The sequence below is a fragment of the Pan paniscus genome, chromosome 6 (assembly GCF_029289425.2).
Source record: "Pan paniscus chromosome 6, NHGRI_mPanPan1-v2.0_pri, whole genome shotgun sequence".
Taxonomy (NCBI): Eukaryota; Metazoa; Chordata; class Mammalia; order Primates; family Hominidae; genus Pan; species Pan paniscus.
The window spans coordinates 23618727-23642911 of record NC_073255.2 but is presented as its reverse complement, the minus strand read 5'-3'; the positions used below and the strand labels follow the sequence as shown (position 1 = coordinate 23642911).

The 24185-nt window shown below is 34.6% G+C and overlaps 1 protein-coding gene across 14 annotated transcripts in view; it reads right to left on the bottom strand.

Annotated features, from left to right (window-relative positions):
* Positions 1 to 24185, bottom strand: part of HDAC9 (histone deacetylase 9) — a 911762-nt gene that overhangs the window by 187985 nt on the left and 699592 nt on the right. For all 14 annotated transcript variants that reach the window (XM_034963758.4, XM_034963753.3, XM_055115739.2 and 11 more), the window contains one exon: positions 21747 to 21854. In XM_034963758.4, coding sequence (XP_034819649.1) covers positions 21747 to 21854 — 108 coding nt within the window. The remainder of the gene's footprint in view (positions 1 to 21746; positions 21855 to 24185) is intronic.

Below are 24185 nucleotides of genomic sequence, written 5' to 3'. Positions count from 1 at the left end.
AGAATAGCTACCAACAAGTAAATGTGATCAATTTAGTAAAAACTAGGCAATTGAATACAAATTTTGACTACAGAAATTAAATTATGTGGCATTAGGTACATAATAGCATTATATATAAAGAACATCAAAGCAATTGACCAGCCTTTTCATTTTATAGCAAGTTGGGGTGGGGGGTGAGCATGCACATGTGAATGAAATTTACTGCCATATAAAATTACAGAGGTGAAAAATACTAATGTTCTCCAAGTGTGTATGATATGTACAATTTGAACACTGGTATCAAAAAAGCCAAACAATGTCTTTTGCAGAGATTGAAACAAAAAAGCAAGGAACCATCTGCAATATACATAAACCAGCAGATATCAAATTTAATACTATCAAAGATAAAAACAAACATAAATTACTTGGAAGATATTTTTCATTTTACGTTATTTATTTGTTCTATATTTTAAATATTCAGGTAAAAATATAGCAGTAGAAAACCTTGTAAGTAAATGCTAAAGACTATAATTTATTTCAGGAACAATTATTTCCCATTTATGTTATTTTTAAAATATCAGGACTTTGTTTAAAAGTGCAAAGTAGGTGTCAGGTACTGAGAAAAGCTCAGCAAGGTTCAGAGCGGGGAGTGATGTAGAGTCTGAAGAAAGACGCAGCAATTTTTAGTCAGTATAAGCTAAAGCATATATAAGTAATGAAATCCCGACAGTCTGAAGCCAAGAGCCAGATGAAGAGGCTGGAAATAGGCAGATCCAATTACCATAAAGCAGGCAGTTAAAACTACAAATGAGAAACTGAAATTTTAGTCTTCAGAAATGCAGACGGAGGGACTAACATCCTAGAAGGAAATGGACTGTGGTGTGGGAACACCATAGACCAGACAACTAGCTGACAGGTCTTGGTACCTGAACAAAAAATCTTAATAATAGGTAGACTCACCTTTTACTTCACCCAAAGTTTTTAAGTGTTTATTTGTTTGAAACTTTTCAGAGTTGTAATTTGGCTAACTTAAGCTTTCAGAAAGAGTTGGAGCACTGGTACAACAGGAGGCAAGAAGGTTGAAAACAAGGTAGTTTCCCACAAAGTAAATGTATAACTGCCAAGATTTATCCCTTTCTCAGATATTTAGGTAGCTTTTCAGCAGTGGATGTGCAGAAAGTATTTAGTAACATATTTGTCCTATCCTCCATTTAAGTTGAAGAAATAAATAGATAAATAAATAAATGTGCCCCTGTTGTCATCACTTGACTTTGTCCTTTATGAGTATGACTCATAAAATTGGAAACAACAAAGAGCTTCAACACCCTCTCAAATATGAATCTGTTTTGGAGATCCACACCTGACTAGGAAGAAGAAGGATGTTCAAAACCTTCAGTCTGCCAAAGTAACAATAGATAACCAAAGAAGCCCCAGAGAAGCATGTTTTCCTTTAAATAATTGAATAACTTCACAAACAAAGAAACTTTTAAAAGAATTAAACTCCAAAGTAACAAGCTCTTTTAAGCCTCCACTGTTTCTTTTTCTTTAACACAATGCCTAGAATATGGTCAAATATTACAAGACAGGCAAAGAAGCAGAAAAAAGAGACTCATAATCAAGTGAAAAATAAGATAATAGAAACAGACTCACAAATGACTCAGAAGTATAAGATAAAAATCTGAAAAATAATTATAAGCATGTCAAACAATCTACAGGAAAAGATGAATATAATGGTGAAGTGACAATTTCAAAAGAGAACTGGAAAGTGTAAAAAAGAACTAAATGGGAATCCTAGAAGTAAATAGTACAATGTGTGAAATGAAAAGTTTTTTGGATGGTATTAGCAGCAGGTTGAACACAACAGAGGTCAAGGACAAAGAATTTAAAGACAGGGCAAGAAAAACAAAAGTGCAAAGAAGAAAATGAGACTCAAGAAAATGAACAGAGTCCTCAATGTCCAGTGGGCCATACCGAAGTGATGAAATAAACATGTAATTGGACCCTCAGAAACAGAGGACACAAAAAATGGGGCAGAAAATTGTGTTTGAAGAAATGTTAGCTAAAAGTTCTCCAATTGTTATTAAAAACAGCAAGCCACACATTAAGCTCAATGTACTTCAACCGGAAAAAAAAGAGGAAATCTACCTAATCATTAAACTATATAAAGAATCTTAAAAAGAACCAGAGAAAACATATACATCTTTTCAACAAGCATGACAGCTGATTTCTAATTTTCAAAAAAAGGAAAGACAAAAATAAAAAAATGACATTGAAAATATATCTTTAGAGTGTGAAATAACTGTCAACATAGTTTTATATATCAAATGATAATATTAACCAAAGATTAAAGGAAAATAAAAATATTTTCTTATAAACAAAAGATAAGAGAATTTGTTGCTAGCAGCACAGTGGTGCAAAGGATGTTGAAAGAAATACTGCAGATTGAAAGGAAATGATAGCAAATGGAAACCTGGATCAACTCAAATAAATACAGAACACTAGAAAGGTTAAATATGTGAGCAAATATAAAAGACATTCCATAAATTGTCTTTATTTTATACATATACTGTTGACCCTTGTATGCATGGGTTCTGTATCTGTGGATTATATCAACTGCAGATAAAATAGATTTAGAAAAAATAAAAAAGCAACAATATAACATTTAAAAGTACAAATAGAAAACACAGCATAACAACGATTTACCTGACATTTACATTATATTAAGTATTATAAATAATCTAGAGATGACAAAGTATATGGAGGATTGCATAAGCTACATGTGTATATTACAACATTTTATGTAAGGGATTTGAGCTATTTAAGGGGGGTTCTAAAACCAATCCCCTGTGAATATATCAAGGGATGAATATGCACATATTCTATCTCTCTCTCTTTCTCTCTCTCCCTCTTCCTCTCCCTTTCTTTCCTTTACTCTCTCCTCCTGTCTCTCTCTCACACACACCCACAAGCACATAACACAAACACATAAAAACATATACCAACATTTAAACTTGTTTAAAATTTTTCAACTTTTTAAGAAAATTAATAATGATTAAATGTGAGAATCTACATATGCATAAAAGTAAATATACAATAAAGTAATACAAACTGTAGGAAGAGATAAAAAAAATTATACCATTATAAATATCGATAAATGTAAAAGAATTAAAGCCATACAGAAAATGTTTTCTGACCCCAGTGGAATTAAATTACGTATCAATTAAAGAGAGATAGCTGAAAAAATGCCCAAGTAATCAGACACTAAATAATATACTTTAAAATAACTCGTGTCAAAAAAGAACTCAAAGAGAAAATCAGACAAGTGAAAATGAAAATATAACATAGCAAAATTTACAGAATGTAGATAAAGCTGGATTTAGAAGGAAATTTATAGCAATAAATGCTGTATTGGAAAAGAAGAAAAATCTGAAATCTATGACCTCAGCTTCCACTTTGAAAACTAGAAAAATAAGAGCAAATAAAACATGTTGTCTGGAGAAAAAAGAGAAATAATAATGATGAAGTCAGTGAAATAGGAAACAGAAAAAAAGTAATGAATATTAACAAAACTAAAGGCTGGTAGAAGATCAATAAAATTGATAAACCTCTAGCCAGACTGATAAGGCAAATAAAATGTAGACACAAATTACCACTCTCAGGAATAAGAAAGCTGACATTACAGATTTCACAAATAAAGTGGTAATTACTTTGGAAAATAGTTTGTCATTTTCTTATAAAATACACATACAGTTAAGCTGTAACATTGTTTTCTCTGCTAGGCATTTACCCACATGAAATAAAAATATATGTCCAAAAACAGATTTGGAAAAGTTTCTTTATAGCAGTTTTTTTCATCATAGCCCAAAACTAGAATGAATCAACAAATTAGTTCATATTCATACAATACTACTCAGCAGTAAAAGTTAACAAACTCCCATGCAAGAGCATGGATGTATCACGTAAACATTTTAAGTGAAAGAAGCCACATAGAAAAGACCACATACTCTATACTGCCATTTATATAAAGTTCTATAATAGGAACAAATAGATGATGATGAAAAAACAGATCAGTGTTTGCCTATGATCTAGGTCTACTACCAGGGACATGAAGGAACTTTCTGGGGTGATTTAAATATTTTATAATTTGTGGTGATAGTCAGGTATAGACATTTGTCAAAAGACATTATGTGTGTTTTATGAAAATCTGTGTGTTCTATTCAGTGTACGTTACACTGTAATTTAAAAATAAATGATATCATAGATTTCTGAAAAACATCAATGGATTGTTAAACTGCTTATAGCCATATACAGTGAGAATATTAAAGAAGAACTCTACCTTGAATCTTGGGAAACTGGTTGTGGTAAGCATAATAGTTCCCCAAAGGTGTACACATACTAACTCCCAGAATCTGTGAATGTTACCTTAAATAGCAAAAAAGACTTTGCAGATGTGATTGAGATTAAAGACTTTGAGATGGGAAGAATACTCCGAATTATGCACATGAGCTCAATAAAATCTTGTGTTTTCCTTTCTTTGTTTGTTTTCTGTTATTGTTGTTGTTTTTAATTCCATAACCTCTCCATTTCCTTCTCCCTGCAGTTTCTGGCAACCCCCTGTTTCTATGAGCTCAACTATTTTAGAACCCACATGTAAGTGTCTGGATTATTTCACTTAACATATTGTCTTCCAGGAACATCCACTTTGTTGAAAATGGCAAAACTTCCTTCTTTTTAAAGGCTGAATAAGATTCCATTGTATGTATATGCTATATTTTATTTGTAGTTCATCTGCTAATGCACATTTAGGTTTTTTCCGTATCTTGCCTATTGTGAGTAATGCTTCAATGAGCATGAGAGGGCAGATGACACTTGAAGATCCTGATTTCAATTCCTCTGTATGAATATTCAGAAGTTGGATTCTGGATCATATGGCAGTTCTATTTTTAATATTTTGTGGAAATTCCATACTGTTTTCCATAATGATAAATTTCCCATTTAGATTCCCATTAACAGTGTAACATTGTTCCCTTTTCTCCACAATTTTGCTAACACTTGCGTTTTGTTTTAAATTACAGCCATCCTAACAGGTGTGAGGTACATCATCTTCATTTTCATTTACATTTCCCTGATAATTAGTGATGTTGAGTATCTTTTCATGTATCTGTTGGCCAGATATATGACTTCTTTTATCTGGCCAGATATATGTCTGTATATCTTCTTTAAGAAATGCTTATTCAAGTTCTTTGCATGCCTTTTCATCAGGTTATTTTGTTTTTGTTTTTGCCATTGATTTGTATGAATTTCTTATATAATGTGGACATTAACCTCATCATATATATGGTTTGTAACTATTTTCTCCCATTACACAGGTTGCCTTTTAATTTTGTCGATTGTTTTCTTTGCTATGCAGAGGCTTTTTAGTTTAATATAATCCCTTTGTCAACTTTTGCTTTTGTTGCCTGTGCTTTTTGTGTATAACCAAAAAATCATTGCCAAGACCCTGTTAAGGAGGGTTTCCCTAAGTTTTCCTCAAGTAGTTTTATAGTTTCATGTCTTATGTTTAGGATTTTAATAGATTTTGAGTTAAATTTGGTCTATAGTATTAAGTGAGGATCCAATTTTATATTATTCCATGTGGATATCCAGTTTTCCCAATTCATTTGTTGAAGAGATTATCCTTTCCCCATTTTGTATTCTTGATGCCCTTATTGAAGATTAGCTAACCACATTTAGGTGGATTTTATTGCTGGGCTCTCCATTCTATTCCATTGGTCTATATGTTCATTTTTATACCAGGATCATACTGTTTTGATTATTATAGCTCTGCCACAGAATTTGAAATCAAGAACTGTGATGTCTCCATCTTCGTTTTTGTTGTTGTTGTTGTTGTTTGTTTTGTTTTTTGGGTTTTTTGTTGTGTTTCATTTTTGGTTAATATTACTTTGGCTATTCAGGGTCTTTTTTGGTTCCATATGAATTTTAGGATTTTTTTTCTCTTTCTGTGAAAAATGTCATTGAAGTTTTGATAGGATTGAATTGAATCCATAGATTATCTTGTATATTTTACCAATGTTAATTCTTCCAGTCCATGAACATGGGATATCATTCCATTTATTCAAGTCTTTCAAAATTTCTCCCATCAATGTTTTATAGTTTTCAGTATGCAAATTTTTTATCTCCTTGGTTTAATTTTTTTCTAAGTATTTTCTGTAGCTATTGTAAGTGGGATTTTTTTTTGGACAGTTCATTGTTAGTATATTGAAACACTACTGATTTTTGTAGGTGATTTGTATCCTATAACTTTCCCAAATTTATTAGTTCTAACAGTATTTTGGTGAGTCTTTAGGGTTTTCTATACATAGAACTATGTCGTATTCAAACAGAGACAATTTTACTACTTTCTTTCTAATTTGGATGCCTTTCACTTCTTTTTCTTGTCTAATTTCTCTAACTAGGCTTGCAGTACAATATTGGATAGCAATAGAAAGATTGGTATGTGAAAGCAATCTGACTGCAACATCTGTCAACTCATTCATCACCAGGGTTGATTTGGCAGATCACTGGCTATGCAGAGATCCCCTTCCTCCTTCACTGCTTCACGTGCTTTTCTCCTGAAGCTGAGCACTTAGTTGAAGAGGATGACGTTCCTCAATAGAGGAGTACCATTCTTTGATCAAGGGTATACAAGTAGCTGCACTTCCCTGATAGAATCTCCAAACATGATCTCAAGAAGTAGCAAGATTATCTTGTTACTGATCTTACAGAATAGATCATCCACAAAAAAAGAATCAATAAGAAAACAGTGGACTTGAAAAACACTACAGATCAAATGGACATAAAAGACAGATGGAGAACATTCCATCTAGCAGCAGCAGAATACACATTCTCCTCCAGTGCACACAGAACATTCTCCAGGACAGGTTACACATTAGGTCACAAAACAAGTCTTAACAGATTTATGAAGACTGAAATCACACCAAGTATCTTTTCTGACCACAATAGTATGAAACTAGGAATCAATAACCAGAGGAAAATTGGAAAATTCACAAATATGTGAAAATTAAGCAACATATTTCTGGGAAACCAATGGGTCAAATAAGAAAACAAACATAAATAAAAAATTAATCAAAATGAAAATGAACACACAATATGCCAAAACAAGGGATGCAGCAAAAGCAGTTCTAGGAAAGAAGTTTATAGCAATAAATGCCTACAGTACCAAAAAAGAAAGATCTCAAATAAACAACAAACCTTTACAAATAACTAAAAAAAAGAAGAGTAAACTAAGCCCAAAGTTAGCACAAAGAAGGAAATAATAAAGATTACAGCAGAAATAAATGAAATAAAAACATTAAAAATTAGAAAAGGTCAACAAAACAGTTGGTTTCAGACAAGATGAATGAAATGACAATCCTTTGACTAGATTAACTAATAAAAAAAGATATCAGACTCAAATAAAATCAGAATTGAACAAGACTTAACAACTGATACCACAGAAATAAAAAGGATCATAAAAGACTATGAATAACTGTATGCCAACAGATTGGATAACCTACAGACACAGATAAATTCCTAGCCACATATATCCTGCTGAGAAACAGAGTCTTCATGAAGAAACAGAAAATCTGAAGCAGGCAACAGCAAGGAGATTGAATCAAAAATTTAAAAATCCCAACAAAGTAAAACCCAGGACCAAAAAGCTTCATTGGTAAATTCTACCAAACATTTAAAGAATTAATGCAAATACTTCTCAAACCCTTTCAAAAATTAAAAAAGAAGGGAGCATTTCTAACTAATTTTATGAGGGAAGCATTACTCTGATACCCAAACCAGGCCGGGACACTGCAAAACAAGAAAACTACAGGCCAATATCCCGGATGAACATGGATGTAAAAATCAAAATACTAGCAAACCAAATTGAAAGCACATTATGATAAAGTGGGATTTATCCCTAAGTTGCAAGGTTGTTTCAATATATGCAAATCAATAAACGTGATATAACACAGTAACAGGATGAAGGATAAAAATCATATGATCCTCTCAATAGATGCAGAAAAAGCATTTGACAAAATTCAGCATCCTTTCCTGAATAAAATTCCCAACAAATTAGGTATATAATAAATGTATTTTCATATAATGAAGACCATCTAAGAGCACAGCTAATATCATAATTACATGCATCCTTAAAAGCATAGAGCCTTTTCCAACCGTGGTCACAGAGAGACATAATGACAGAAAGGGTTAGAAAAATGACAACATGAGGATTCCATGCCATATTGGTGGCTCTGAGATGTAGAGGTACAAAGAATGGGGAGAGTACTCTAGGAGCTAAGGGCAGCCTGCAGCTGACAGCTAGCAAGAAAATGGAGACCCAAGTCTCACAACCACAAGTAAAGGAATTCTGCCATCCCCTGAATAAGGAAGGAATGTAGTCCTGCTGACATCTTGATTTTGCCCATTGAGTCCTGTCAAAAGACTTCCAGGACTGAAAAGAATAAATTTGCATTGTTTTAAGCCACTAAATTTGGGGTAATTTGTTATAGCAGCAATAGAAAGTTAATAATGCACTGATATATTGAATGGGGTGAAATGGAAGTGGGATTATTTTTCTCCAAGCCCTAGTCTTTCTTTAGTTTTTATCTGATGTATTCCACAGCTTTTCAGTTACTTTTACTATAGAAATAGTCTCATTTTTAGATGTTAAAAAGTCCAGTTCGGCCTCATTGAAAACTTTAATGTCACATTTTATTTGAAGCTTCCCCAACTCCTCAGCTGACCCACAGGATCAGGGACCAGCAGTGGGCAAATGTGATGTGTACATCTCTGTGTGTTGGGGAGAGGAGGCTATATAATTTATAGTTTATATTTTTTCCTTCTTACTCCACTTCCTTCCTGCTTACTTTACAGATCCTACAGCTCTGGAGACTGGGAAGAAGGAAAAATCATAAAGACTGGATTAGCAATGCAAGTTGGTGATCTCTCTGGGTTCTTCAAAGGCCTTCAGTCACAGCAGACATCCAAACACTGTTCCTTATGAATGGGAACACTCTCAGGTCCACTGTCAGTGACCTGTATCTGCTAAGTTCACTGAGATGCGTCATGCACTCACTGGCTGACCTTGCAGGCCTTCATCAGCTCTTTCACTTGCCTCCAGTCTCATTCTACTGGTGGCTTTTCCCTTGCAGGCAACCATTGTTGGTGAAATCCTTTCATGATTAAAATTGGCTTCTGCCCAGTGTCCACTGGCCCGCAGGGGGAAAAATCCTTGCCCCACCAACGGTTTTTGCATCTGTGCAGCTGCTGACTTCTCTCTCTTGGACCTATCCACATGGGCACGTTCAGCCAGCTCTCCACTTATCTCTTCTCCAGGTGACAAGCCTGAGTATTCCTCGATCTTTACATAAGCTCTCAAACTCCTGACACATTTATCAGGCCTTCTAGTGAACGTCCTACCCCACTCTGGTAACAGTCTAAAGTGAACCTACAAATTCCTATAGCTCAACATGCAACAAGTTAAAGACTGAAAAGCTACTCCTCCTGTTTGTGGACATGAGTGATTTCCTTATTGTCCTTCCCCTTCTCTTGCACATTTAGTTTAAGTGGGACCAAAGCTTAGGAAGGGAACTGAGCAGGATAGTCAGAATACTTAAATTCCTTTTAAGAATCTTCCACTGGGCCAGGCGCAGTGGCTCATGTCTGTAATCCCAGCACTTCGGGAGGCCGAGGCAGGCAGATCTTTTTGAGCTCAGGAGTTCACGACCAGCGTGGGCAACGTGGCAAAACACCATCTCTTCAAAAAATACAAAAAATTAGCCAGGCGTGATGGCAGGCACCTGTAGTCCCAGCTACTCAGGGGGCTGAGGCTGGAGAATCACTTAAGCCTGGGAAGCAGAGGTTGCAGTGAGCAGAGATTACGCCCCTGCACACCAGCCTGGGTGACAGAGTGAGACCATGTCTCAATAAAAAAGAAAAGAAAAGAATCTTCCATCAATCACATCTATGTTCTCTAGTCTTTTGTAATGTGAACTGGATTAGGTAAGATAACTGCAGTCTTCTTTGGCTGTTTTAAGGAATTCACTGAAGCAATATATAGTATGCATGGTAAATATCCATTGTCCACAGTTTAGGATTTGGTCATAATTGGAGTCAACACAGGTATTTCAATGCATACCTTATTTGTTGAACCATTTTAGGGTAGACAGCAATATAACATTTTAAGAAAGGCCAAATGTGTGGCAAAATGTATATGAAATGCAATGCAGCTTTCCTTATTCACAATCAGCACTTACCACCGTCGCTATCCTTATGCCCTATTAGAAATAGACCCTTCATTTTTAATATTATTTACGTATGCATACGTGTGTATGAACCACAGCGTGTTTGTGTGTATGTGTGAGGGTGGACGTGCACATGCATCCCATCATGTAGCACTTGACTTTCTCTCTAACCTCATCTCACTTTCAGATGCTCAGGCCTTGAAGTCTCTTAAACATGTCAAGACCTGCTTATTTGCCCCACCCTGAGAGAGCTTCTGTATTTGCTTTTCTTCCCGTGTGGAATATTCTTTCCCCACATATCTACATAATTCTTCCCTTAATTCACTCAGCACAAATCTCTCCTTATCAGTAAAGCTTTCTGATAAGCTAACAGAGCTAGCCTTCTTGCTCAGTCTTCCTCTAGCTCTCTTTCATCCTTTACTTTTATCCATAACACATTTTCACATGAACTTGTATCATATGTCTATTTATTTATCTCTTTATCATTGCTCTTCAGTAGGAAACCTAATTTCCCTGTCTGGATCACCACAGTATTTTCAGTATTTATAGTAGTTTCTGGCATATGATAGGTACTTGAAACATGTTTTTTTAAAAAATAAATTAATCAATGATTATTGAAATCAGCAAGGTTGCTTGCAGCCTATTGCAAGGGATATATCACAAAATATCATTGACTGGCTGCATTAAATTTTGATTTTCCTAATACGTATATATTTTAAACAACTTGACTGAGTAAAATCCACTAAAAATACATGGCAAGCAAGATACAGTATAACAAATCCAAAAAGAAGACATTAAAAGAAATCCAAGATAAAAAAAATAGAAAATCTACAAGAAATGATCATCAGACTATCAGCTGATTTTTCCTCAACAAAATTGGAAGCCAGAAAAGCACAGAAGATATTTAAAGTGCTGAGAGAAACTGTCAACTTTGAACTGTGTACTTAGCAAAACTGTCTTTCAAGAATGAGGGTAAAAGACATCATAGATAAATAAAAACTGAGAAACCGTCAGTAAGGAAAATCCGAAAAAATGTCCTGGAAGAAAGAAAACAATCCCAGAACAGAGGTTTCAGATACAATCAAAAATGGTGATAAGAAAAATGGTAAATAGCGAGCAAGTATAGAGAAACACTGATGGTTAAAACAGTACAATCATAACTCATCAGCGATACTAGTCTTTTATAAATACAACTAAAGTCCTAAGCATGTAAGTTAGGACAGGACTATTGCTTTAAAATAGAAAGAAAACATAAAGTTCTTGTATTGTTGGTGGGAAAAAAACATAGTGAAGTTTAGGATGTGTTATAAATAGGTTAAATGTTTAAAGGTAGTTACTAAAATAATAGGAAAAAAGTGTGCATTTTCTGAAAAAAGAGGTCACATAGAGAAAAAATAAACTAATTCAATTAAAAATAAAGCAAGGGGTGGGTGAAAGTAAGGGGACAAACCAATAATGGAACAAAAAGAAAAAACAAAATAAGATGATAGAGATATGTTTCAGTATATTATAAATCATAACACATATAAGTGAATTGAACTCCCCAATTAAAATACACAGTCATATTAGAAAACAAATCCAGGCATGCTGTTTATAAGAGATAGACCTAGTATGTAATAAAGAGAAAGTCTGAAAGTAAAGGAATGGTAAATGATAAGCCAGGAAAATACCAGAAAAGAAAAAAAGCTATTTTTGCTATATTAATATCATAAATATAATTGAGGATAAAAATATTTACTTAAGATAATTATTAAATATTAATAAAGGATTTATAAGCATATAATAGTCTTAATTTTACTGTACCTAATAACAGAGTTTTTAAATATCTAAAGCAAAAATTAACAGTTCCATAAAGATAAAAAATCTATCATGATATTTGGAAACTTTAACACCACATTTTTAAATAGCCATTATAGAATCTTGCAAAAATCCTGCAGCCAAATATGGACTATTTTAACAAAACAATTAATAAGCTTGTGCTAATGGACATATAAAACATTACACTCAATAATATGTGGATGCCAATTCTATTTAAGCACACAAAGAACATTTTACAAATAGCAAGAACACTTGTCAATAAAGCGGGTCTCATAAACTTCCAAGAACTAGTATGATACAGATCAAATTTTATGAATGTCTTATATTTAAATTGAGTCAATAACAAAAATTGTGACAAAAACACTCACACGTTTGGAAATTTAAAAATACACATTTAATAAACTAATGGCTCAAAAAAGGAGATAATGGAAATAAGACATTTTAAAAACTAAACTCTTGAGAATTCTTTATAGAAAACAGCATGTAACTCAAATAGTACTTAAAGAAAAAAATTTTTTTTATTTTTTTTTTATTTTTATTTTTTTATTATACTTTAAGTTTTAGGGTACATGTGCACATTGTGCACGTTAGTTACATATGTATACATGTGCCATGCTGGTACGCTGCACCCACTAACTCATCATCTAGCATTAGGTATATCTCCCAATGCTATCCCTCCCCACTCCCCCCTCCCCACCACAGTCCCCATAGTGTGATATTCCCCTTCCTGTGTCCATGTGATCTCATTGTTCAATTCCCACCTATGAGTGAGAATATGCGGTGTTTTTTATAGCTCTAATAAGTAGAAAAGACTACAGGTTGTAAAATAATGAGCTAAATAATTTAAGAAATTATTAAAAGAAATATATGACCTTCCCCCAAATAAAATAAATAATAAAAATAGAAGAAATTCATAAAATATATGACATCTACAAAGGCCAAAGTTTGCTCTACAGGAATTAGAGAATTGTCAAACTTCTGACAGAATTGATCAAGAAAAAGAGGAAAAATAAGCGGTATGATAATGAAAAAGATATATTGCTAAAGCTCCTGCAAACATTGAAGTGTTAAAAGAGGATATTAGGAACGGATTCATATGAGTAATTTTGAAAATTTGGCTCCAATATGTAAATGTCAAGAAAAAATACAACACTCCTAAATTGACTCAAAAAGAAATACAAATTCCAAATAGTTTCATAATAATGAAAGAATTTGAATCAGTAGTTACAAATCTTCCTAAATAACAAGGCTCTATGACTTTAGAGGAAAGTTTTACCAAACGTTGAAAAAACAAATTTCCTAATTTTACCGAACTATTACTCTAAAGTAGAGAAATATAGAGACAGTCTCATATTCACTTTATGAAGCCCTGATGCACTAGATTGACGGGTCTTTGTAAGAATTACAGACCAATTTCATTAATGAACATATATGCAAAAATTCCAACCAAAATATTATTAGCAAACCAAATGTGGAAATGCATAACAATGATAATAAATCATAACCAAGGTAGATTTATCTCAAGAATACAAAAAATTTTTAATATTTAATTAATATAACTTATCGCATTAAGAAATTAAATACAATTCACTTCATAATACCAATAGCCACCTATAAAACATTTCATACAATGTAAAATTCTCTCACAGGAGAAAGAAAATTCTTAGAAAAGTAGAAATGAAAGGTAATTTCTTCCACAAAATATAAAATATTTACAATAGCCTGTAGTAAACATAATATTTAATGGTGAAACAGATAATCTAGAAAGACACAAGAATACTCACCATGTTCAATTGTCTTCAGCATTATATCAGAGATTTTAGCCCATGTAATAAGGAAATACAAATTTTAAAATGGCATAATTATTGGAAAAAAAGAAATAAAACTGTCATTATTTGCAGATGATATGAGAAAGAAACCCCAAATGACTTATAAATTATTACTAGTTTTGCAATAATAATGATGTACAATTAGCAAAAAATAAACAGCCCCTTTGTACATCAGAACAGAGAATGTAATTGTAATAAGATGCCACTAAAATTCTTTTCAAAAACACGAATTACCTACATATATATATTTTTTGTCTTTGGAGAAATTATTATTATTATTATTATTTTGAAACAAGGCCTTGCTCTGTCTTCCAGGCTGGAATGAGACAGCACGATCTTGGCTCACTGCAGCTTTGACTTCCCGGGCTCAAGCAATCCTCCCATCTCAGCATCCTGAGTAGCTGGGACAACAGGTACATGCCACCCCACCTGGCTAATTTTTGTATTTTTTGTAGAGACAGGGTTTTGCCATATCGTCCAGGCAGGTCTCAAACTCCTGAGCTCAAGTAATCCACCCACTTCAGCCTCCTTAAGTGCTGGGATTACAGGCATGCACCGCCATCCCTTGCCCAAGAAGAAATTATAAAACTTGATTAAGAAACTTCAAAGAAAGTATAAATAAATGTAAACATATGCTCAGAAACAAATAGACTCAATCATCTAAAAATGTTAATTATTGTCAAACTCATCTGTAGATTCAATGCAAAAAAACCTCTCATGGAATGTTTCATGCAAAATGACAAGGTGAGTTTAAACTATACATTTAAAAACAAAGAAAATGTCAAGATCTAGTGAGGAAGAATAAGAAAGTGAAAAAATTTTTCCTATCAGATAGTCAAGACCTCTTATAAAGTTGAAGTAATGAGTAGTATGTGGTACTGATTCCGAGATAGGTGAATGGACTAATGGGGTAAAACAGAGCATGTATTAAATTCACCATCATTTTTGAAGGACAGATTTGTTGGACATAGAATACTTGGTGATGGTCTTTTTCTTTCAGCACTTTGATGATGTCATCCCACTGCCTTCTGGCCTACACAGATTATGATGAGACCTAAGTTGTTGATTTTATTGAGGATTTTTGGAGGTGATGAGTTGCTTCTCTTTTGCTGTTTTTAAGATTTTTTTCTCATCATTGGATTTCAATGGTTTCATTATGGTGTGTCTAGGTGTGGATCTCTGAGTTTATCCTAGTTGGAGCACTGAGCTTCATGAATATGTTGATTAATGTTTTTATTGAATTTGGGGAATATTCAGCCATAATTTCTTCAAATATTCTTTCTTCCCCTTTCTCTTTTCTTCTCTGAAACTTATTATGCATATGTTGGTACATTTGATCATGTCCTACAGACCTTTGAAACTCTGTTCATTTTTCTTCATTCTCTTTTCTTCCTGGTCTTCAGACTAGATATCTTCAGGTTTGCTGACATTTTCATCTGCCTGCTCACATTTCTACTAAGCCCTTCTAGTAAATTTTTCTTTTAAGTTATCGTATTTTTCAAATCCGGAATTTTCCTTGGTTCTTTTATTTTAACAATGTCTGTGTCTTTATTAGTATTCTGTTTATAGAGTCATACATCCTCATACAATCTTTAGACATGGCTTAACTTACTTCTTTAAATTATTAAAAATATCTAGCTTAGTTTTTGTCTAGTAAGTCTGATAACTGAGCTAACTCAGGGACAGTTATTATTGACTGATTTGTTTTTCCTCTGTGTGGGGCATTCTTTCTTGTTTCTTTGCTTGTCTCAAACATTTCTGTGGAAAACTGGACATTTTAAACAAAACAGTATGGCAAAACTAGAAGTCATATTCTCACCTCTTTCCAGGATTTGTTGTTGTTCCTTTTTGTTATTGTCATTTTCTTAGTGACTTTTCTGAAATAGTTGTGTAAAATCTGTGTTCTATGTTTTATATGCTACTGAAGTCTTTGCATTGTTAGCTTAGTGGTCAGTCAATGATTGGATACATATATTTCTTTTAATGCTTAAAACCAGCACTCCCCCAGCCTTTGCCGAGGGGCTCTGTGTGTGTATGTGTGTGTGTGTGTGTGTGTGTGTGTGTGTGTGTGTGTGTGTGTGTGTGTTAGGGCACATTTTAAATATTTAGCCAGGCAGCTGACAACCCTACCTGGACCTTCACTTCCTGTTTGAACAGAGCCTCAAAATCAGTTTGAGATAAGAGCTTAGGGCCTTTTCAGGTCTTTCCTGAGTAGGAACACAAACCTGAGTATGCATATAGCCCTATCATACATGTGGCTTTCTAGATTCTTAGGAATCTGATGTGGCTTTTCATAGTCCTTATGCACATTCCTCAGGTTTTCTTTGATGCTTTCGGCTAACCTATTGTTTGCCCCATTGTTATCCACCACCTCAAGCAGCCATAAAGTTGAGTGATCGCCACTAATTTTTCACAACAAATACTTCTAAGAAAAAGGCTTTCACACTGTGTGAAAACCTCATGAAGCCAAATAAAGCCTTGCAAGTAAGTTATGCAGGGAAGCACTGGACAGGTCAAATAATGACAATTCTCTAGGATTGAGGCTTTGAAGGAGTTCCAGTTCCATTATCCACTCCCTTATCTCCCCATCAGAGGTTGACAAGTTACTAGTTTATGCTAAGAATGCAGGCTGTGATTTGGTAAGGCTACCATGGACCTAGAAAGGGGAAGATGGAAATACGATGAGTTAAAACACCACAAACCTCTCTGTGCTCACCAAAATTCAGCTGGTTTGTTTTTTGAAACATGCTTCCTGAGTTGTTGGAAGACTTTGATTACTTTCCTGAGTTTTGAAAAATTTCATCCTGACGCATTTTGCCTGTTTTATCGTTGTTTTTATGGAGAAAAGAATTTTTGAACTCTTAGACTGACACTTTGCTGATGTCACTGTGGTAAAATGACTTTGGAATTCCACTTGGCATTACCTCCTGAAATTTATTGTGAAAGTAGCCTAGGAGAGGACTGTTTTACTCTTTGTTATACTCTAGTGAAAGAGCAGCCATGTTCAAGGGTGTTCATATAGCATTATTCAAAAAAGCAAAAACCTGGAAACAACTACAATGTCTTGCAGAAGAATAAATATATAAATTATGGTGCAAAGGGAATATTTTATAGCAATGAAAATGAATTAATCATTCATATATATATATATATATCTCCACATGGATAAATCCTCATAATATACCTTTTAGGGGAAATATGCTGAAGAAGAATATATTCGATAAGGTTCCATTTTTATAAAGCAAAAAGCATGTTTAAAGCTATTAACAAGACGAAAGGAATTTTTTTTTTTTTCTGAGATGGAGTCTCACTCTGCCACCCAGGCTGGAGTATAGCAGTGCAATCTCGGCTCACTGTAACCTCTGCCTCCTGGGTTCAAGCGATTCTCATGTCTCAGCCTCCCACATAGCTGGGATTACAGGTGCCTGCCAACACACCTGGCTAATTTTTTGTATTTTTAGTGAGCACGGAGTTTTGCCATGTTGGCCAGGCTGGTCTTGAACACCAGACCTCAAGTCATCCACCCGCCTCAGCCTCCCAAAGTGCTGGGATTACAGGCATGAACCACTGCGCAGGGCCATAATTTTAAAAAATATAATAGATTAATGACTATCTGGTTTTAAAATATAGGAATGAGATAAGTACTGAGAGAATTTTAATATTGTGAGCAAAGTTCAATTCTTAAATTGGATGAGGAGTTCGTGGGTATTTATTTTATTATTATATTTTGTTAGGTAAGAATGTAACTTCTTGTCTTTTTGTATGTCTCAAATGTTTTATAATAATAAAAAAGATAAAATTTTGCTTACTTAAAATAGTTTTAGCCCCTTTTTAAAATGTATATTTGTGCTATCTGTAAAAGAATGTCCTGATAGAGTGGTTGAAAGAAAACAGAGGATTATCAGATTTACATATTTTATTATTTATTAACCTATCTGCAGGATCTTAAAAGGTTACTTAATGTCTTCGAGCCAGTGTCCTGTACTTACTTCAAGGGTACATTGTGAGAATAATAGTAAATTACATATAAACTGGCTGCCTATAGAAGGCACTCAATGAGTAGCAGTTATTATTAGCAACATGACATCATAATACACACTCAAACTCATATTCATTCAGTATACGCTCAAATTCATCCATCACTCAGATAACCAGGTGTTTAGGATTTTTTTTGTTTTTGTTTGTTTTGATAAATATGTCCAGAAGCTAAAAGCAATTTTGACTATTTTATGAAGACATGGTAGCATTGTCAAAAGAACACCAAAGTGAATCTTTATATTAAATTTCAATAAATATCAATCCTTTTTTATTTATGATTACAAAATGTTCACCTTTTAGAGCTATTTCTATGTCTTTGACATACTTTCTAAAATGTCCTATAAAACAATAAAACCATTTTGAGATAATTATTCTTCCAATTATGATTTCCAATATACCAAACACGCCAACAATTTCAGAATATTTTTGTTCCTTTTTAAGAGAATCTGAGAAATAGCCAATTTGAATATCTGTAAATTTGAGGAATTCCTTCTTATGTATTTTTAAAAATGTAGGGGAGGGGGGTGGGGGGAGGGATAGCATTGGGAGATATACCTAATGCTAGATGACTAGTTAGTGGGTGCAGCGCACCAGCATGGCACATGTATACATATGTAACTAACCTGCACAATGTGCACATGTACCCTAAAACTTAAAGCATAATTAAAAAACAAAACAAACAAACAAACAAAAACTTGGAAAGTCTGAAAGTCCCCATGATTTTCACTGAGCTCCACTGAGCAGGTCTATGCTGTGCCAAAAAATATACCAATTTGCTGATACAGTTTGCTGCACATGTTCTATTTAAGCATTAACAGGAAACCCACCCCCTGTGCCTGGTTCATTCTTCTAATTCCTTCAGCTCATCAATATCCCCTGGGGGAAGAAAGGAAAGGACCTATCAAAAGTTAGGAGGTTAGCCATGGTCAAGTTCAGCATCAAACAAAATTTCCAAGTCATACAATTTTTTCTGGCATTTTCTTTGTTTATGCACATTTCTTATCTTTTAGATCCTCATCCTCTGTGATCTCAGAGACCTCCTCTAGCTAGCTCTCATCTCTCATTTCCACACTATATCCAGGCACATCATATTTCAAATAAAGTTCTTAATTTTACTCTATTTTCCAAGAAAAATTAGTGCAATCTCATACGATGTGGTATCGTAACATGCCAATGTTATTTAATTAAATGTTGATTTACTGGGAGAATGGGATAGAATATGTGAGAACTGAATGTAGATGCAGAAAAATGAATAACAAAATGCTCAAGTCTTTTCTTTTCACATTTCTTATTACTTACCAGTGTCCTTGAATAAACTTCCCTATTTTCTTCCAAGTTCTGAATGAATCGAATCCACAAACCATGAGTAATAATGCTCCTGGCCTGCAGGTATATCAGCCCCATCATATTTGAGTCTGGGACACGTAGGCACTGGGTAGTTTTTGTGGTTGTTGAATAGCGGTCCACAAACATGGCTGTCTACCTCAGTTACACATGTTCTTTACTATGGCTCCAAATCATTTGTGAGTTCTACTTTTCCCCCATGGCATCTCTGTAGCCTTACCCAAATTATTAGCAACCCAGGGCTTCAGTCTCTTGACCTGTCAGCATAGTACCAGTGCCTCTGTTATGATTCTGCCTATCTTGGACTTTTACAATGGACTTGGCAATCAGAAAGATAACCCAGCTGCACAATCTGGAATGTTCATCAAAGCAAATTGAAATTTCAGAATATCTACCACTCGGGATGCCATAGTGTTATAATTGAGATTCATATCCACTTTTCATTTGCAAATAGCTCAAAATGCCAGTGACATGGATGACCTTCAATATTATCAATTCCACCTAGATGATTGTGCAGAACAAGAAATTGAGCCCCAGAAAAGTTACAGATTTGCCACAAATGACACACTATGCAAGTGGTGGAACCTGGACTAAGATTTCTTGATTCTTAGGCTGGCTTTTCTTTTTTCTTTTCTTTTTTTTTTTTTTTTTTTTTTACTGTTTTCTTTTCTTTTTAAACCATGCCTGCTGATTCCTTAACCAGAGGAAGGGAAGAAATTTGTACCAATCCTTGTTCTTAATATAAATACCTGATGTTACTACAGCTGGTGGTCAGCATGCCCATACTATGTGTTGTTGACACATTGTTTGGAACTGGCTATTTTAAATGGATAACTTCTAAACATGGAATTATGTTTTTATTCAACTATCTTCGTGCATATATTTGGCAATTCTGCACACAGTGAAGCTAATAATGATGTTTCTGATGACTGAAACATGTGGGCATTCTACTTGAGAAGGTTTCTGAATTATTGCTTAAACTTACACAAACTTAAAACAATTAGAAATTGTGAAAGCTAACATAATAATTATCTTTGTTATCAAAGAGCTGTGTCAGCATAATCTTTAAAATTATAATATTGTGGCCTGGCTGATTTCTGCCATTTGGATTCTTTTTAAAATAAGATGTTCAAATTTTCTTTTAAAGTGTTAATTTATTGCAGTAGTGCAAGTACAACACAAGCACTCAAATAGGAAGAATTTTTCCTCAAGTTCTACTGGGAGATAGCCAAAACCTCTCCACAGGCTGATTCCTTTCCTCTTTTTATTTTCTCATTTTCAAAGGTAAAGACTGAAGAGTAAGCACCACATTAATGACCCCATATATCCCCTGAGATGAGCAATGTCCTAATACTACTTATGTCAAATATATACAGGCACATCTACTTTTTAAATAGAGCTCACCCTATCAAAAGTATATTTCCGTAGGCTCTGACTCTTTAAAGAGTTAAGAGTAAAGACTTCTTGGACAAACGTTGCATTGTGAAGTGCACATTCCTACTCCACATTTTTAATCACAACTGGAAGAGTCCCATGTAATCGAATAAAAATTCACTAGACATAAAGAAAAGTAATCCTAATTACATTTTATCTTGGTTTCACAAAACTCACAGTGCATATGTTATTGGTCATAATACATTTCCCTAAGCCCCACAATTGCTAAAAATACCGAATCAATCACGACCCAGATTGCGTCATGAAGTGTGTGAACTAGTGCATTAAAAGGCCGTGTTAACACCAACAAAGTTTATTGGGGTAACTGCATTCAAGATGCACATGGCATACCTTTAAATAGCACTGTTAAAATACCAAATAAAATGTCAACGTCTGTCAGGTCTCTAGCTTTTATAAATTGTTTAGACTGGGAAACGCTGGGGTTTGGACATTGTTCTTTTCATACGATGTAGAAAAGAAGAGACCATAAAAAGAAAAGAACAATAAAGCATAGCTCATTTTTTAAGTTCTTTCATGGAAAAACACACTCTGGATCATTACCCTTCTAATCAACAATTTCCTTCTTCCTCCCAATCCTTCCCGTCTGGTATTTACCTTTCTCTGCCTCCCTCTCTCTGGGTGGTATTCTGAGCTTATACACGCTTCTCAGTAATCATATTTTTAAAATTGCCTCAAAAGAGAATCTCAGGATGGTATGACGGACATGTATATACTAAAGGTATTTTTAACCTGAACCATAGCTTTGCTTATTATCTCTGTGCTCTTAAATGCACACCAGTGGGCCCTGACTGCAGAGTGTTCTCAGGCAGAAGAAGGCCCTGACAGCAGGATGAGCTACTCCCTGCCTACAGATGAGTTATTATCACACCTTAGTGGCCATCTCTACCCTCTTCCTTCTGCCCTTCCTTTTATTACCACGCCACACTCCCCACAATTCCCACATAACAACAACTCTGTTTCAGTTTCTTCTCTGGATTTCCCACACTTAATGCAACCCAGACCTCACCTTCAGCTCTCCTGAGGCCACTTTGGAAGCCAGCTCGATGACACAGCCAACAGCCATGCGTGCAGCACCGGACGAGTGTAGCTCATTCCAAATGGTGTCACTGTCCACCTGAGCAAACAGTCAGCAGAGTCCGAAGACAGAAGAAGAAAGCGAAAGAGAAGGAAGAGATGAAAGGGGTAAAAGGGGAAGAGGTCGCAGGGGAAGAGGGACAGAGAGAGAAAGCAAATCTGTGAGGAAGGGCTGGCAGGGTAACAGTCTATGTACAATAACATTAGTCTTCCGTCTTGGCCAGCTGAAAAGGCCTTCTGGACATGGCTTTGCTTATACTTTTTCTCTACACTGACTTCTCCAATGGAAACACATTCCTGCCATGCCTCACTGCCATTCCCTGTTTAGATTTCTCATTACAAACAGCATTACATAGGCCGGATCTGGCTTAGTTACAGGCTTGCTAGAAACCAGGCCCCAGTAGTAGATAGAGTAAAAACTAAGAGCACTTAGTTATACATAAAAATCGGATTTGCAAGTGCTAGAGGGGGAAAATTCAAATACCTTTCTGACTGTAGGTTTACAGGGAGCCAAACACAATTATTAGGCAGGTAGCAGCAGCAGTCAGGGAGTAGAAAGTAGCAACCACAAGTCAGGTTCTCCAACTAAATGGAAGGAGTGTGTGGTCCTCACACTTAAAACAATAACAGCAAATTGCAAGGAGAAATGTGATGTTCAAAGTATAAGCTTAAGATTTCTAACTTTCAGTATAATTTGTCAGATTGTTTCAGTTCAAACCGGTATTGTTAAAATTGGATAAGCCAGTAAAATGCATGGTTGCTTACCTACTAGAGAACATTATTATCAAAACAAAGCATGTACCAATATTCTGGATTTCCCTTTATAAAATGCTGTTTACCCTTTTTCATGAATGCAATGAAAACACATAATAATGCATACATGAAAAGAGCAACAATGGTGGCTTATAATTATCATATGTTATATTTTTAATATATAAAATACTTCATAACATAAAAAAACAGTACCAGATGGTAGAAGTCTCTAATTTTAGGACACATAGGTTATTTGAAGCACCAGGAAATAGAATACAAAGTTTGTGACTGTAAATAGCAAGACTTCCCAAATGGATCAAAGGGGAGAAATTCTGCATAAAACAAAGCTTTTTTTTTTTTTTTTTTTTAAAAAGAGAATTAAATGCAAGGGGCCTAATCACATGGAACAAATACAATAAATAATAACAACACACATTCACAGTGAACTAAGAAGTTTTCTAAGAATATTCACATGCCTTTTTCTCATGAGGTTCTTACACACTTAAATACTACCAAGAACAATGAATACAAAAATAATAAATGAGAACAGTAAATAAGTGCATACATAATAAAAGAAAATTAAGATCCTATAAACAGCAGTATAGTAGTGAAGTTTCTGGAATAAAACTGGTGGGGTAAAATCACGGCTTCATCATTAAAACCTGAGTGACGTTGGAGAATTAATTAATTAATGGCTCTGTGCCTTGGTTCCTTTATCTGTGAAAATACCAACTTTTTAAAGTATCATCTGCATACGATTTTAGCGAGGATTAAATGACTAAGTGGTAAGCAAAAGCTAGCTACTACCATTTCAGCTACTATTATACCTGTTTTGCAAAGCCTGGCACATAGTAGAGGCCTACGTGTTGATTGAATGAGTACACTGTGGCTTAGAAAGGCTGTTCTGTAGACCACGGGACTCTCACACAGAATTCTGACCCTGTCAGCACATGTCTTTCCATCACCCTCCTGAAGAAACCCGTGCTTTCTAGGAGCCAGCATCCCCTATCATAATCGATACCATCATGGTCTGCACTGTCAGCTAAAGAGTGAAGGAATCATTGAAATGGACACTGAGACCTAATCATTTGCCCTCTAAATTGAAGGTTTTATTATTTTACTGAACCAATATAAATAAGTAGTTGTTTAAGCTTTGTGTAGCTATATTCTTAAGGAAGATGACTGCACAAGTTGAAAAATAAAAACCATTATTTACCATGTATTATATAGGTTTTAGTCAGTTTTCCCACCACTACAGAGCTACTAGTACCAAAGAAAAGCCTGCATTAATCAGAATTTAAGTTACTGGGGAAGCAAGCAAAAAAATAAAATAAGTAAATTCCAAAAGATGTATTCGGTGACTCAAGAACCATGTAAAATTCCTAAGCCCTTTTTACTCAACTTTGGAGTACATCATAAGCTTTGTTTCTTTCTTTATTTCTTAAAGCAGTAGCAAATTTCCTTCCAAAAAATTATAAATACTGAACTTGATTAGAAAAACATTCCAGCAGCAGAGAGTGCTGTATCTTTGACCATACTAAAGGGCATTAGGTAGCCACAAATACGTTTGCGTGATACCCATATGCCTGTCCATACCTTTCTATCTGCCAAAGATGTT